The sequence below is a fragment of the Pan troglodytes genome, chromosome 5, assembly GCF_028858775.2.
Source record: "Pan troglodytes isolate AG18354 chromosome 5, NHGRI_mPanTro3-v2.0_pri, whole genome shotgun sequence".
Classification (NCBI taxonomy): Eukaryota; Metazoa; Chordata; class Mammalia; order Primates; family Hominidae; genus Pan; species Pan troglodytes.
The window spans coordinates 48915566-48930720 of record NC_072403.2 but is presented as its reverse complement, the minus strand read 5'-3'; the positions used below and the strand labels follow the sequence as shown (position 1 = coordinate 48930720).

At 49.7% G+C, this 15155-nt stretch overlaps 1 protein-coding gene across 1 annotated transcript; it reads right to left on the bottom strand.

The window, feature by feature from the left end:
* Window positions 1-6821: 6821 nt before the first annotated feature.
* On the bottom strand, window positions 6822-14840 carry RRP36 (ribosomal RNA processing 36). The gene is made up of 7 exons (XM_003311309.6): window positions 14667-14840; window positions 11306-11453; window positions 11109-11175; window positions 10309-10413; window positions 9177-9251; window positions 8952-9069; window positions 6822-7328 (listed from the first exon to the last, which is right to left on the bottom strand). The coding sequence occupies exons 1-7, from the start codon at window positions 14794-14796 to the stop codon at window positions 7192-7194; spliced, it is 780 nt and encodes a 259-aa protein (XP_003311357.1). The 5' UTR covers window positions 14797-14840; the 3' UTR covers window positions 6822-7191.
* Between the last annotated feature and the right edge of the window lie 315 nt (window positions 14841-15155).

Below are 15155 nucleotides of genomic sequence, written 5' to 3'. Positions count from 1 at the left end.
CCGGCAGGCGGAGGTTGCAGTGAGCCAAGATCACTCCACTGCACTCCAGCCTGGCAACAGAGCAAGACTCCGTCTCAAAAATAAATAAATAAATAAATAAATGAGTGAACTGGCCCAGGTCAGAAAGAGAGCAGCTCAAAACTCCCATGCTGATTGATCAGTAGTGGGATCGTGCCTGTGAATACCCACTGCACTCCTGCCTAGGTGACAGAGACCCTCTCTCTATTTCAGAAAGGCAAAAACTCCTACCCCTAACTACCCCCATAGGTGAGCCTCTGCCCTGCTGCTGTTGAGGAGGTTTGCTTGTGCTACTATAATTGGCTCCATTGGCACCACCCCTGCTGAAGCAGGGCAGCTCAGGTCAGGCCAGGGGATCCTGTGCCAAAGGTGCAGCTCTGTGTCTTGGCAGGGCTACTGGGGAGGAGGAAAGGAGGGATGACCCAGGCATCCCGAGGCTCGTAGCCCAGAGGTGACAGAAAAAGCTATGGAAGGAGGGGGAAGGGGGATGAGGAAGAGTCAGGTGGTAAAGGAGGGCACAGAAGCCAGACAGAGAGAACTGAGTGCCACCAGGACTGAGATTTGGAGTCTAGGGGAAAAAAGGCCATGGCTTGTGGGAGAGTCAGGTTGCTCAGGATGAGGCTATAATACAGAGGGCAGAGGGGCTCCCTAGTGCTTGCTTTGCAGTGTTGGTCCCATGGTGTCGGTAGCTCTCACAGCAGGGGCCAGCCTGCTGAGGGACAGCTGCCCTTTGGGGCAGAGTCCAGACAGGCAGCAGCAGCAGACTGGGGGCCCAGCACAGTGGGCCCAGGTACACTGGGGTTGCTGCAGCTGGTCACTTAGTGCCTCTTCACCTTGGTACCAGAGATTATAGGCTTTTATTGGCCCAGGCCCAATATTCTTGTGCTCACTCTCAAGTGCCAGAGCTTTCTGCCCTTCTCTGGACTTTCTTGCTTTTTATAAGATTATCCTTCTCCACCAGAAACTCAAAGAAGCTTCCTGCTGTGAGGTCCAGTAGTCAGGCCAGCATGAAGTGCATATAGGGTCAGACGATAGGATTTACTTGCACTACAGCCCCGTTCTGCTACTGTCCCGAGGCCTCCTCCATGGGCTGAGCTGTAGGCTATGCCTTGAACTTACTGCCCTCATCAGCCCCTGGGCATCCTACTCAGTCACCTTGCCAGTCTCCCATGGGGTACCTTCCTGCTCATCTGCGATGGAAAAAGTCTCCAGCAATAATTTTTTTTTGTTTTTTTTTTTTTAGACAGAGTCTTGCTCTGTCACCCAGGCTGGAGTGCAGTGGCACGACCTCGGCTCACTGCAACCTCCGCCTCCCAGTTTCAAGCGATTCTTCTGCCTCAGCCTCCCGAGTAGCTGGGATTACAGGCTCCCGCCACCACGCCCAGCTTATTTTTGTATTGTTAGTAGAGACAGGGTTTCACCATATTGGTCAGGCTGGTCTCAAACTCCTGACCTCAGGTGATCCAGCCACGGCCTCCCAAAGCACTGGCATTACAGGCATGAACCACTGCACCCGGCCTTTTTTTTTTTTTAGATGGAGTTTCGCTTTTGTTGCCCAGGCTGGAGTGCAATGGTGTGATCTCGGCTCACTGCAACCTCTACCTCCAGGGTTCAAGCAATTCTCCTGCCTCAGCCTCCCGAGTAGCTGGGATTACAGGCATGCGCCACCACACCCGGCTAATTTTGTATTTTTAGTAGAGACAGGGTTGCTCCATGTTGGTCAGGCTGGTTTCGAACTCCCGACCTCAGGTGATCTGCCCACCTCAGCCTCCCAAAGTGCTGGGATTACAGGTGTGAGCCACCTCACCTAGCCTACAGCAATTCTTAAGGGAAGAACACACCAGCTTTGGCCTTGAAACCCTGCATGTCGCCATCTGCAGTGCAGCTCCTGTGTTGCCCTCTTCAGCACACATCTCACCCCACCCTGAGATTTGGGACTGCTTGATTTGCCCAAATCCAGGTGAGAAGCTTTGATTTCAGGCACAGTCCAGCCTTCTGTCACCAGCCAGGAAGGACATGAACCTTTCTCTCCCTCAGGGCCATCCATTCTAGAGGGCAGAGAGTTGGCCTCATTTCTGAGATAACTCAGGGGACAGAAGTTCACTACCCTGAGCCCATTGTGAGGCCATCCTCACAGCCGTGACTCCTTATATTTCTACTGCTGGGTTGGGACCTTGGCTTGTCAAGACTAAGTAGTCAGCCCCCACCACCCCAAAAACAAAACCAAGCAAAGACCACATACAGATTCCATTTATAGGAAATGTCCCAAATAGGCAAATCTATAAAGACAGAAAGTAGATGAGTGGTTGCCTAGGGCTGAGGAGACTGAGGATGACTGCTAAAGGGCATAGGGGTTTTTTTGGGGGGAGGTGTCAAAAATGTTCCAAAATTGTAATAGTTGCACAATTCTGTAAATTTACTAAAAAACACTGTGTACTTTAAATGGGTAAACTGTATAGTTAAGTGAACTGTATCTCAATAAAACAAAAACAAAACCCAAAAACCAACAGCTGAAGCTCAGAGGTTTCCAGTATCTCCCCTTGGTCCCTGTTGAAGGGGAAAAGCAACAATTTGAAGGCTTAGAGTAGCCAACACTGACTGCCTTTTAATGGACATTCACATTTTATAACCACATCATCTGAGCCCATTTCCCATGCTTGGGAAACTCCCCGCCACAAATCTACACAAAAGATAGGGCTCACTTCCTACCCTATAAAAGACCAGATCCTGGTTTTCCCAGTGCTATAAAGCCATGTGACCAAGACTTAGCTAATCAGAGCAAAGCAAGAAAGTAGAGAACACATTTTGGTGGCTATGTGACACTTTCGTATCAACACCATAATTCTGATAGGCTTTATCAGCCAGAATCCATTATTTGACTTTAAAGTAGGATTGACATATGTGACAATAGGGACCCTGCAGCACTGGGTCCCTCACTTCCTCCTGTCCCAGTAGCTACATCCCTAGGGTTAAAATCACCAGAAGAGCAGTTTCTCTTTCATCTCTCATTATGCTGCAGCTTCAACTTCTATCACCAGAACTACATCTTACCCATCCCAGAAGCATCAAGCAATAGATGTCCTAACTTCTGATTCTACTTCTCTTCCTTTTCATTAGAGCTACCTTTTTCTTTTTTTTTTTTTTTTTTTGAGATGGAGTCTCACTATGTTGCCCAGGCTGGAGTGCAGTGGCGCAATCTCAGCTCACTGCCACCTCCGCCTCCCAGGTTCAAGTGATTCTGCCTCAGCCTCCTGAGTAGCTGGGACTACAGGCACGTGCCACCATGTCCGGCTAATTTTTTGTATTTTTAGTAGAGATGGGGTTTCACCATGTTAGCCAGGATGGTCTTGATCTCCTGACCTCATGATCCGCCCTCCTCGGCCTCCCAAAGTGCTGGGATTACAGGTGTGAGCCACCGTGCCCGGCCCAAGAGCTGCCTTTTTTTAGATACAGGATCTCACTGTGTTACCTAGGCGGCAGTGCAGTGGCTGTTTACAAGCGCAATCACTGCATACTACAGCTTTGAACTCCTAGTCTCAAGTGATTGTCCCACCTCAGTCTCCTAACTGGGGGCATAGAGCTGCTTTTAAGGTAGGCATTCTTTCTTTAAGAAAGGGTCTTGCTCTGTCACCCAGGTTGGAGTACGGGTGGCACAATCACGGCTCACTGCCTCGACCTCCCAGGCTCAAGTGATCCTCCTGCCTCAGCCGCCTGAGTATTCTTTGTAGAGATGCAGTTTCACCATGTTGCCCAAGCTGGATAGACTTTCAAATGTTCCTGGCTCATGATTTATCTAGCCTTAAAAAACAACAACAACAAAAAAAAAACAAAAAAAAACTAGGCCAGGTGCGGTGGCTCACACCTCTAAACCTATCACTTTGGGAGGCCTAGGTGGGTGGATTACTTGAGGTCAGGAGTTTGAGACCAGCTGGCCAACACGGTGAAACCCCATCCCTACAAAAAAAAAAAAATTAGCCAGGTGTGGTGGCATACACCTGAAATACCAGCTGCTCAGGGAGCTGAGGCAGAAGAATAGCTTGAACCTGGGAGGAAGAGGTTACAGTGAGCCAAGATCGTGCCACTGTACTCCAGCTTGGGCGACAGAGGGAGACCCCATCTCAAAAAAATTCTGGAAAATGCCCAGAATATTTCTCAGGAAATATTCTTTCCTGAAATTTTGATTGTCAAGTCTCACATTTATCTTCATTTTGTTATGTTTTATAGACAGGATCTTGCTCTGTCACCCAGGCTGGAGTGCAGTGATGCCATCATAGCTCACTGCAACCTCAAGTTCCTGGGCTCAAGCAATCCTCCAGCCTCAGCCTCCAGAGAAGCTAGGACTATAGGCATGTGCCACATGTCTGATTTTTTAATTTTTTTTTAGAGACAAGGTCTCCTTATGTTGCCCAGGCTGGTCCCCCAACTGAGGACCTCAAGCAATCCTCTCTATGCCTCCCAAAAAGTTGGGATTACAGGTGTCAGCAACTACACCCAGCCTCTTCCATGTTTTTTAACCTCTTTTCCTTAGTTTCCACTTCTCTGTATGTCAGTGCTCTCTCTGTGTAACTTCAGATCTATTTCCAGTTCATTCTCCCTTTAGGGAGAAGTCTAATCTGCTGCTTAACCATAAAGTTTCTAACTTCTCGTAATGTACTTTTTTTTTTCTGAGGTGGAGTATCACTCTTGTTGCCCAGGCTGGAGTGCAGTGGCGCAATCTTGGCTCACCGCAACCTCCGCCTCCTAGGTTCAAGCAATTCTCCTGCCTCAGCCTCCCAAGTAGCTAGGATTACAGGCATGCGCCACCACGCCCGGCTAACTTTTTGTATTTTTAGTAGAGACGGGGTTTCACCATGTTGGCCAGGCTAGTCTCGAACTCCCAACCTCAGGTGATCCACCCACCTCAGCCTCTCAAAGTGCTGGGATTACAGGCACGAGCCACCATGCCTGGCCCTACTTTTCATTTTTAAAAGGTTTTCTTTTTAAGTTTTACTTTTTTTTTTTTTTTTTTTGAGATGGAGTCTCGCTCTGTTCCCCAGGCTGGAGTGCAGTGGCACAGTCTCGGCTCACTGCAAGCTCTGCCTCCCAGGTTCATGCCATCCTTCTGCCTCAGCCTCCAGAGTAGCTGGGACTACAGGCACCCGCCACCACGCCTGGCTAATTTTTTGTATTTTTAGTAGAGATAGGGTTTCACTGTACTAGCCAGGATGGTCTCCATCTCCTGACCTCGTGATCCACCCGCTTTGGCCTCCCAAAGTGCTGGGAACACAGGCGTGAGCCACCGTGACCGGCCTTAAGTTTTACTTTTTAATCACACCAGTTTAGTACCTTTTGATATTCATTTGTCACACTTTTTCTTTAAACATAAGACATTTTGTATTTTTTATTTTATACTTCTCACATTTTAATTTTTGCCAGTCTGGATGACAGAGTGAGACTCCATCTCAAAAAAAAAAAAAAAAAAAAAAAACAATCCTCAAGAAAGGATTACATTTGCTTCTGCCAGGACCCTGGAGACACTATCTACTTGAGACTTTTTTTTTTTTGAGACGGAGTCTCGCTCTGTCGCCCAGGCTGGAGTGCAGTGGCGCGATCTCGGTTCACTGCAACCTCCGCCTCCCGCGTTCAAGCAATTCTCCTGCTTCAGCCTCCTGAGTAGCTGGGATTACAGGCGCCCACCACCACACCTGGCTAATTTTTGTATTTTTAGTGGAGACAGGGTTTCACCATGTTGGTCAGGCTGGTCTCGAACCCCTGACCTCGTGATCCACCCGCCTCTGCCTCCCAAAGTGCTGGGATTACAGGTGTGAGCCACCATGCCCGGCCATTTTTTTTGGGGGGTGGTGGTGATTTCACTCTTTTTGCCCAGGCTGGAGTGCAGTGGTGCGATCTTGGCTCACTGCAACCTCTACCTCCCAGGCTCAAGTGATTATCCTGCCTCAGCCTCCTGAGTAGCTGGGATTACAGGCGCCCACCACTACACCCAGCTAATTTTGTATTTTTAGTAGAGATGGGGTTTCACCATGTTGGCCAGGCTGGTCTTGAACTCCTGACCTCAGGTGATCCGCCTGCCTCGGCCTCCCAAAGTGCTGGGATTACAGGTGTGAGCCACCACGCCCAGCCTACTTGAGACTATTTTAAACTATGTTATCAGCCTGAGGATTTTCCAGACCACATGGGTTATAAACTCTTGTCCCAAACAGTACTGAAGGCCAGCTGTGCTTGTATATTACCACGGAAGCTTTATATCCCTACCTCTTAACATCCCTTGCATCCAAAACCAAAGCCAAGTAGGGGAGTTGTGGAATTGGTTCACCCACTAAATGATCTTGTCATCCTTGAGGGGCCCAGATTTAAGTGGGAGGGGTTTCTGATCTGACTTCCCAGTTGTAGATGCCTTAGGCTTTATTGCCTATCCCAATATGTGGCCCACTAAAAAGTAGTTCTAGGCTACCCACAAATCCCACATAAAAGCAGAGGCCTTAAGGCCGGAACGGTGGCTCAACGCCTGTAATCCCAGCACTTTGGGAGTCTGAGGCAGGCAGATCACTTGAGGCCAAGAGTTTAAGATCAAACTAGCCAACATGGCAAAACTCTATCTCTACTAAAAATACGAAAGAAATTAGCTGGGCTTGGTGGCGGATGTCAGCTACTCGGGAGGCTGAGGCACAAGAATCACTTGAACCTGGGAGGTGGAGGTTGCAGTGAGGCGAGATTGCACCACTGTACTCTAGCCTGGGTGACAAAGCGAGACTCTGTTTCGGGGGGGAAACACAGAAAGAAGGCCACAAAAAACAGAATAAAAAGATGAGTAAAGAGAATGTTTATGAAGTGGCTCCTACATAATGTCCCAGCCCTGGGAGTCACGAACAGACTCCATGGTTTTCATTGGCCCCTCTTCTTCGGTATCAGAATCCCTGGTTTAAGGCAAGGATGAGAGAAGAACACGAGGACGCAATGAACCAGATTCAAGCTAGGCTGTGTGGCATGGCAGAAGGCTGAACTATTCTTGTGTAGCCCTAGGGATAGTCCAAGAGCCCTCTAGTCTTCTCTGAGGCAATGAGATTCAAGGGCAGCTGTGATCCTTGCCCTTGAACGGAAACCAGCCGTGGCCAAATCTGTCCTCACAGATCCATGTCTCCCTGGGGCAGTGGCAGAGCAGAGGATAGTTCCTTATTACTCTTTGCTCAAAGGGAGATGTCTCCTGTCCTTGCCTGCATTCCGTCGCCTCTTTCGACTCAAGAAGTTCTCCAATTTCTTGCTGCGTTTCAGCTCCTTGAACTTCTCAGCTAGTGCCAACTGGCGCTGCTCAGCTAAATGACAGGGAGAATGAAAGTTGGTGAACAAAGAAGGAAGCCCCTATTCTTTCCCAAACCAGGTCAGTAACTCCAAGCCATTATGCTGGATACATGAGTTCTTTAAAGCTCACTGGTGCCCCTCTATCTTTTTTCTGAGACGGAGTCCTGCTCTGTTACCCAGGCTGGAGTGCAGTGACGCGATCTCGGCTCACTGCAACCTCCGTCTTCTAGATTCAAGTGATTCTCCTGCCTCATCCTCCGGAGTAGCTGGGATTACAGGCGCGCACCACCACATCTGGCTAATTTTTTTTGTATTTTTAGTAGAGACAGGGTTACGCCATGTTGGCCAGGCTGGTCTCGAACTCCTGACCTCAGGTGATCCGCTCTCCTCAGCCTCCCAAAGTGCTGGGATTACAGGCGTGAGCCACTGCGCCTGGCCAACGGGTGACTTTTTTTTTTTGAGATGGAGTCTCACTCTGTCACCCAGGCTGGAGTGCTGTGGCACGATTTCAGCTCACTGCAACCTCCGCCTCCCAGGTTCAAGCGATTCTCCTGCCTCAGCCTTCTGAGTAGCTGGGATTACAGATGCACAGCACCACACCCAGCTAATTTTTGTATTTTTAGTAGAGACGGGGTTTCACCATGTTTGCCAGGCTGGTCTTGAACTCCTGACCTCGTGATCTGCCCTCCTTGGCCTCCCAAAGTGCTGGAATTACAGGTGTGAGGCACTGCGCCCAGCCCAACTGGTGACTTTTTTTTGTTTGTTTGTTTTTCCTGTGAGATGGAGTCTCACCCTGTTGCCCAGGCTGGAGTACAACAGTGCAATCTAGGCTTTCTGCAACCTCCATCTCCCGGGCTCAAGTGATCCTCCTGCCTCAGCCTCCTGCGTAGCTGGATTACAGGTGCACGCCACCACGCCCGGCTAATTTTTTTATATCTTTAGTAGAGACAGGGTTTCACCATGTTGGCCCCTAGGCTGGTCTCGAATTCCTGACCTCGTGACCCCCCCACATTGGCCTCCCATAGTGCTGGGATTATAGGCGTGAGCCACCGTGCCCAGCCCAACTGATGATTTTTTATATGATCTCAGTACTACTCAATTCAACCAACTATGAACACCTATGTGCCTGGCCCAGCGTGTGTGTGTCTGTGTGTGTGCAGTGTAGACCAAGAAATAAAACTGATTGTGTGTGTGTGTGTGTGTAGACCAAGAGATAAAACTGACTCTGTGTGTGTGTGTGTGTGTAGTATAGACCAAGAGATAAAACTGATTGTGTGTGTGTGTGTGTGTAGACCAAGAGATAAAACTGACTCTGTGTGTGTGTGTGTGTGTGTGTGTGTGTGTGTGTGTGTGTATAGACCAAGAGATAAAACTCACTGTGTGTGTGTTGGGGGGGGGGGTTGGGAAGTGGGGAGTGTAGACCAAGAGATAAAGGTGACAATGCCTGCCATGATCTAATTAGGGATACAAGACTGGTTACAAACAACAACTCCCTACTATTTCTACTTTCTCCAAGTTACCATGGGATCCAGCCTTCATGCCTTCCTTAAAGGGGATCAGGGACACCCCAACACAAGACTCTACCACCATGGCCCCTGCACCCCTGTCCCTGTTAGCAACAGTTGTGCCCAACTCACATTTCTTCAGGAAGTATGGCCGATGGCCCTGCTGGGCCTGAGCCCGACGTTCTTGCTTCAGGGCCAGGTGCAGCTCCTGCTGTTGCTTTCGTTCCTGCTGTGCCATTTCTTGCTGCTCCTGAGGAGCAAAGATGAGATGGGTGAACGGGAGGGATCTGTTCAGATCTGTGAATATCTCCCACCTTTAATTGCTTTCATTACCCACCACAATTATTACCCACTCACCATTCGCTGAAGCAGTTGCTGCAGTTTCTCATGCTCCTCTCCTGAACGGTGCTTCTTCAACTGTTTTTTCACAAGCTCCACATTGGAAAATGAGTATCATGGTTAGCATTCTGCAAATGTTAGCTGAAATTTTATGTAAAGCATTATCCTAAGAAGTTCACACACACACACACACACACACACACACATTTTTTTTTGAGATGCAGTCTTGCTCTGTCACAGGCTTGAGTGCAGTGGTGTGATCTTGGCTCACTGCAACCTCCGCCTCCTGGGTTCAAGCAATTCCCCTGCCTCAGCCTCCCAAGTAGCTGGGACTACAGGCACATGCCACCACGCCCGGCTAATTTTTTTTTTTTATTTTAGTAGAGACTAAATTTCACCATGTTGGCCAGGATGATCTTGATCTCCTCCTTTTGTATTTTAGTAGAGACTAATTTCACCATGTTGGCCAGGATGGTCCCAATCTCCTGACCTCGTGATCCACCTGCCTCGGCCTCCCAAAGTGGTGGGATAACAGGCATGAGCCACCGCACCCGGTCAGAAGTTCACATATATTAACTTGATAACACCAAGACAGTAACTGTTTGTTTGTTTGTTTGTTTGGAGACAGTCTTGCCCTGCTGCCCAGGTTGGAGTGCAGTGACACGATCTTGTCTCACTGCAACCTTTGTCTCCAGGGCACCAGCAATTCCCATGCCTCAGCCTCTTGAGTAGCTGGGACTATAGGCATGCAACACCACACTTGGCTAATTTTTCTATTTTTAGTAGAGATGGGGTTTCACCATGTTGGCCAGGCTGGTCTTGGAACTGCTGGCCTCAAATGATGTGGTCACCTCAGTCTCCCCAAGTGCTGGGATTACTTACAGGCGTGAGCCACCACACCCGGCCTCCAAGACAGTAATTATTATTTTATTTTTTTATGATTAGAAAACTAAAGCATAGAGAGATTAAGTAACATGCCAATAGTCACACAGCTAGTAAACTGATGAGCCAGGATTTGAATATGAACTGAATTGGAGAGAGTTAAATCTGCCCACCACTATACTTCCCACTCCCCCTGCCCAACTCTCTAACCTGTGCCCTCATTTTCCACCCCACAAAATTCCCCATAAACCAGTCTCAAGCTGTATACCTCTTTCTCTTTCGCTCGGATGTCATTCAAGAATTGGTATGTTTTGTCAAACACCTCAGGATTATATTCCCCTGACAGATCATCAAAGCGAGGGTCCCGGGCTACCTTTGGAGAGAAGAGAGAGAATATAAAACACAACTGTTCAATCTCCTTTCACTGAGAAAAAATGCTTCCTGTCTCTTCCTCACCTTTTTTTTTGCTTTTTGAGACACAGTCTCGCTCTGTCGCCCAGGCTGGAGTGCAGTGGCGCAATCTCGGCTCACTGCAAGCTCCGCCTCCCAAGTTCACACCATTCTCCTGCCTCAGCCTCCTGAGTAGCTAGGACTACAGGCACCCGCCACCACGCCCGGCTATTTTTTTTTGTATTTTTAGTAGAGACGGGGTTTCACTGTGTTAGCTAGGATGGTCTCAATCTCCTGACCTCGTGATTCGCCCACCTTGGCCTTCCAAAGTGCTGGGATTACAGACGTGAGCCACTGTGCCCGGCCTCTATTTTTTTTTTTTTTTTTGAGACAGAGTCTTACTGTCCCACAGGCTGTAGGGCAGTGGCATGATCCTGGCTCACTGCAACCTCCACCTCCCAGGTTCAAGCGATTCTTGTGCCTCAGTTTTCCAAGCAGCTGGGACTACAGGCACACACCACCATGCCCAGCTAATTTTTGTACTTTTAGTAGAGACAGGGTTTCACCATGTTGGCCATGCTGGTCTTGGAACTCCTGATCTCAGGTGATCGCCCACCTCGGGCTCCCAAAGTGCTGGGATTACAGGCGTGAGCCACAGTGCCTGGCCTTCTTCCTTACCTTTTTACTAATGGGAACAACCTGACGTAAAAATGGTACTCGGATCTTGGCTGACATTTCCAGAGGCCTATGGAGAAATTAAAAGCCAAGTCAAGAGGACTCCAGTGTTGGTCAAAGGCTTCCCACCTGTCACCCAAGACAACATACCTATTCAAGGTCCCAGTTATCTTCCAACTTCTAGGGCAAGCCTTGCTTACCTGTGCTTATCTGCAACACATGCATTTTGGATAGGTGGTCTAGAACCTTGTTTCTTAGGACTGTTTCCGGCTACCAATTGTTTGTACGTCTTAGTCCCCACTTGGCTCTGCAATTCCAACAGCTCCTCAAATGACATGTTAGATGTGCCTGTGGAAGTGGGGAGGGACATACAACTCAGCTCAGCATGTCCCACTGCAGAAAAGACATCTTCCCATCCCCATTCCTTAGCTAGCTAATCCTAATACCCCATCAGACCAATCATTATTAGAAGTCCTAGGCAGTAGAGGCTGTGATAGTGTTAAACTCTCCAACTATTTCAGCAACCTGGGGCCTCATCTTGCTAAGGAAGGTATATATGTAAGGTCAAAGGTGGATCAAACCATAGTCCCTTCTTTTTCTCTTTTACTCATTCTTTTACTCTCTCTTTTACTCATTCACAGGTTTCCCCAGAAGGGCATCTGCCTCCCTTGCTCAGTTACCATTGCCAGTGTCCTGGTCCACATGCTCAGCATCTCTCACCTCAATCAGTGCTCTAGCCTCCTAGTCTCCCAACCACCAGCCTCACTCCTCTCAAAGCTATGCGCCTCAATTCAGCCTGAGAGAGGCATCGAAAATAAAATCAGATCTTATCACTCCCACACATAAACTTCAGATCATGTTACTCCCACAGGCAAAAGTCCCCAATGGCTTCCATCTTGCTCACAGTAAAAGCCATGTACCTTAATAATGGCCTGCAAGCCCCCAAGTGACCTGGCCCCTGTCATATCTCTACTCTACTCATCTCCTTCTCACTCCTCTCAATGTGTCTCCTAGCAGCCTATTCCCACCTCACTTCCTCTGCACATGTTGCCTCTGCTTGGTACACTTCCCCCAGAAACTGTACATAGGTACAGCTCCTCCCTCAGTTCCTTCAAGCCTTTATTCAAAATCACCTTCCCAAAGAGGTCTTCTCTAAGTTATTTAAAATTGCGACCCCTCGTCCGGGTGTGGTGGCTCACGCCTGTAATCCCAGTACTTTGGGAGGCTGAGGCGGATCAATCACCTGAGGTCAGGAGTTCAAGACCAGCCTGGTCAACATGGTGAAACCGTCTCTACAAAAATACAAAAATTAGCTGGGCATGATGGCAGGTGCCTGTAATCCCAGCTACTCGGGAGGTTGAGGCGGGAGAAGAGCTTGAACCTGGGAGGCAGAGGATGCAGTGAGCCGAGATCACGTCACTGCACTCCAGCCTGGGCGACAGAGCGAGACTCCATCTCGGAAGAAAAAAAAAAAAATGCAACCTCTCCTAAGCTTTATTTTTTCTCCATATCCTCTATCACCTTAAAAAAAATTAAGCTATAATTCATATTCCACAAAATCCAGTTCTCTAGTCTACAATTCAGTGTTTTATTGCCTTTTAATGTAATAATTTACTTGTCTCCCTTAAATTTTACTTATTTATTTTGAGCTGGACTCACTCTGTCACGAGGCTGGAGTGCAGTGGCGCGATCTCGGCTCACTGCAACCTCCGCCTCCCAGGTTCAAGCGATTCTCCTGCCTCAGCCTCCCGAGTAGCTGGGACTAAGGCACGCACCACCAAGTCCAGCTGATTATTGTATTTTTAATAAGGACGAGTTTCACCATGTTGGCCCAGATGGTCTTGATCTCCTGACCTTGTGATCCGCCCACCTCGGCCTCCCAAAGTGCTGGGATTACAGGCATGAGCCACACCTGGACTTAAATTTTATTTATTTTGAAAAAAGGTCTTGCTCTGTTGCCCAGGCTGGAGTGCAGTGGCCTAATCACTGCTCACTGCAGCCTCGACTTCCTGGGCTCAAACTATACTCATGCCTCAGCCTCCTCAGTGGCTGGGAATACAGACGTGGGCCACCACCCTGGCTAAATTTTTTTATTTTTAGTAGAAAAGCGGGTCTCATTATGTTTACCAGGCTGGTCTTGAACTCCTGGGCTCAAGCGATCCTCCTGCTTCAGTCTCCCCTGGTGCTGGGATTACAGGTGTGATCCACCACACCCGGCCAGGATAGGAGTGTTTGACTACTTTATTCACAACTATCTCCAGCAGCTAGAACTGTGCCTTAACAAAAAGCCTGCAGCATTTGCTGGGCACAGTAATCCTGTAATCCTTGGGAGGCTGAGGCGGGTGGATCACTTGAGCCCAGGAACTGGAGACCAGCCCCGGCACCTGGTAACATGATGAGACCTGGCTGGGCGAGGTGGCTCACGCCTGTAATCCCAGCACTTTGGGAGGCCGAGACGGGCGGATCACGAGGTCAGGAGATAGAGACCATCCTGGCTAACACGGTGAAACCCCATCTCTACTAAAAATACAAAAAATTAGCCGGGCGTGGTGGCGGGCGCCTGTAGTTCCAGCTACTCGGGAGGCTGAGGCAGGAGAATGGCGTAAACACGGGAGGCGGAGCTTGCAGTGAGCTGAGATCGCGCTACTGCACTCCAGCATGGGCAACAGAGCGAGACTCCGTCTCAAAAAAAAAAAAAAAAAAAAAAAAAAAAAAAGGTGAGACCTTGTCTCTACATTAAATAAATAAATAAACCCATCCGTGCAGGCGTGGTGACGCGCCTGTAGTCTCAGCTACTCGAGAGGCTGAGGTAGGAGGATCTCTTGGGCCCGGGAGTTCGAGGCCGCTGTGAGCCGTCATGGTGCAACTACACTCCAGCCTGGGCTACAGGGCGAGACTTTGTCTCAAAAAAATAAAAAATATAAGAAATTAAAAAAACAGGCTGGGCGCAGTGGCTCACGCCTGGAATCCCAGCACTTTGGGAGGCTGAGGCGGGCGGATCACGAGGTCAGGAGATCGAGACCATCCTGGCTAACAAGGTGAGACCCCGTCTCTACTAAAAATACAAAAAATTAGCCGGGCGTGGTGGCGGGCGCCTGTAGTCCCAGCTGCTCTGGAGGCTGAGGCAGCAGAATGGCGTGAACCCGGGAGGCGGAGCTTGCCGACATCGCGCCACTGCACTCCAGCCTTGGCGACAGAGAGAGACTCCGTCTCAAAAAAAAAAAAAAAAAAAAAATTAAAAAAACAAAGTCTACGGAATCTGCTGAATTCTGACCTACTAAGCCTTCAGCAGCCATGCATGCCTTTCCCTGCCTCCATGCTATTGCACATACGTTCCCCATTGCCGAAAACCCTCATCCTGCCATGAAGAAACTTCTCAGGATGTCCTAATCCCGGAAGCATCTCCTCTCACCCCCACTTTCCACTGCACTGGGGGCACCCCTAGTGTAGCGTCTGCCTCTTAGAGAACTTGGCAGTCTTACCGGCACCGTCTCTGCAGGCTCAGGGCCCCGCCTGGGAATCTCCTTCCCCTCCCCAGCCCGCCCTGCCCCATGCTCTCACCCCTCAATAGGTCGCGGGCCACGGCCGCGGGCTCCAGGCCCCCGCCGTCCTCCTCGCGGTCCCGGGCCCCGCGGGGACGTCGGGCCCCGGCCCCGGCCCCAGACCCGGCGCGGTAGTTCGCTCCCGGCATCAGCTGGCAGTAGCGCTCGGAAGACGAACGGCGCCGCTTCCGCTCACGGCAGCCCCTGCCCCGCCTCTTCCGGCGTTCCCGGTCTCAACGTGGTGACGAATGGGCAGAAAACTGCGCGGTCGGGGGCCAGGGAGCCGGGCCCAAAGGATAGCCCGCTCTGGAGACATTGTCGCAACCTTCTGCCCGAGTCGCAGGGTGCTGGGTTCCACGCCCGAGAAGCTTGGACCAGGCCTTGGTGGCATTTGGTTTCCTAATACCCTTGGCTGAGAAGCCAGAACCTCAGGGTGCTTGTCCTCGGCACCCTGCCCCCACTGCAAACTCCAGCCTTCTCCACCGTATTCCACAAAAACACACAACAC

Bases quoted from the DNA above. Each gene is read 5' to 3' on its own strand.
- RRP36 (XM_003311309.6), bottom strand. From the start codon at position 14,796: ATGCCGGGAGCGAACTACCGCGCCGGGTCTGGGGCCGGGGCCGGGGCC. The intron at 11,176-11,305 runs GTAAGCAAGGCT...ATTTCTCCATAG, and splicing joins TGTGTTGCAGATAAGCACAG to GCCTCTGGAAATGTCAGCCA. The intron at 7,329-8,951 runs GTGAGTTGGGCA...CCTGTCATTTAG, and splicing joins GCCATACTTCCTGAAGAAAT to CTGAGCAGCGCCAGTTGGCA.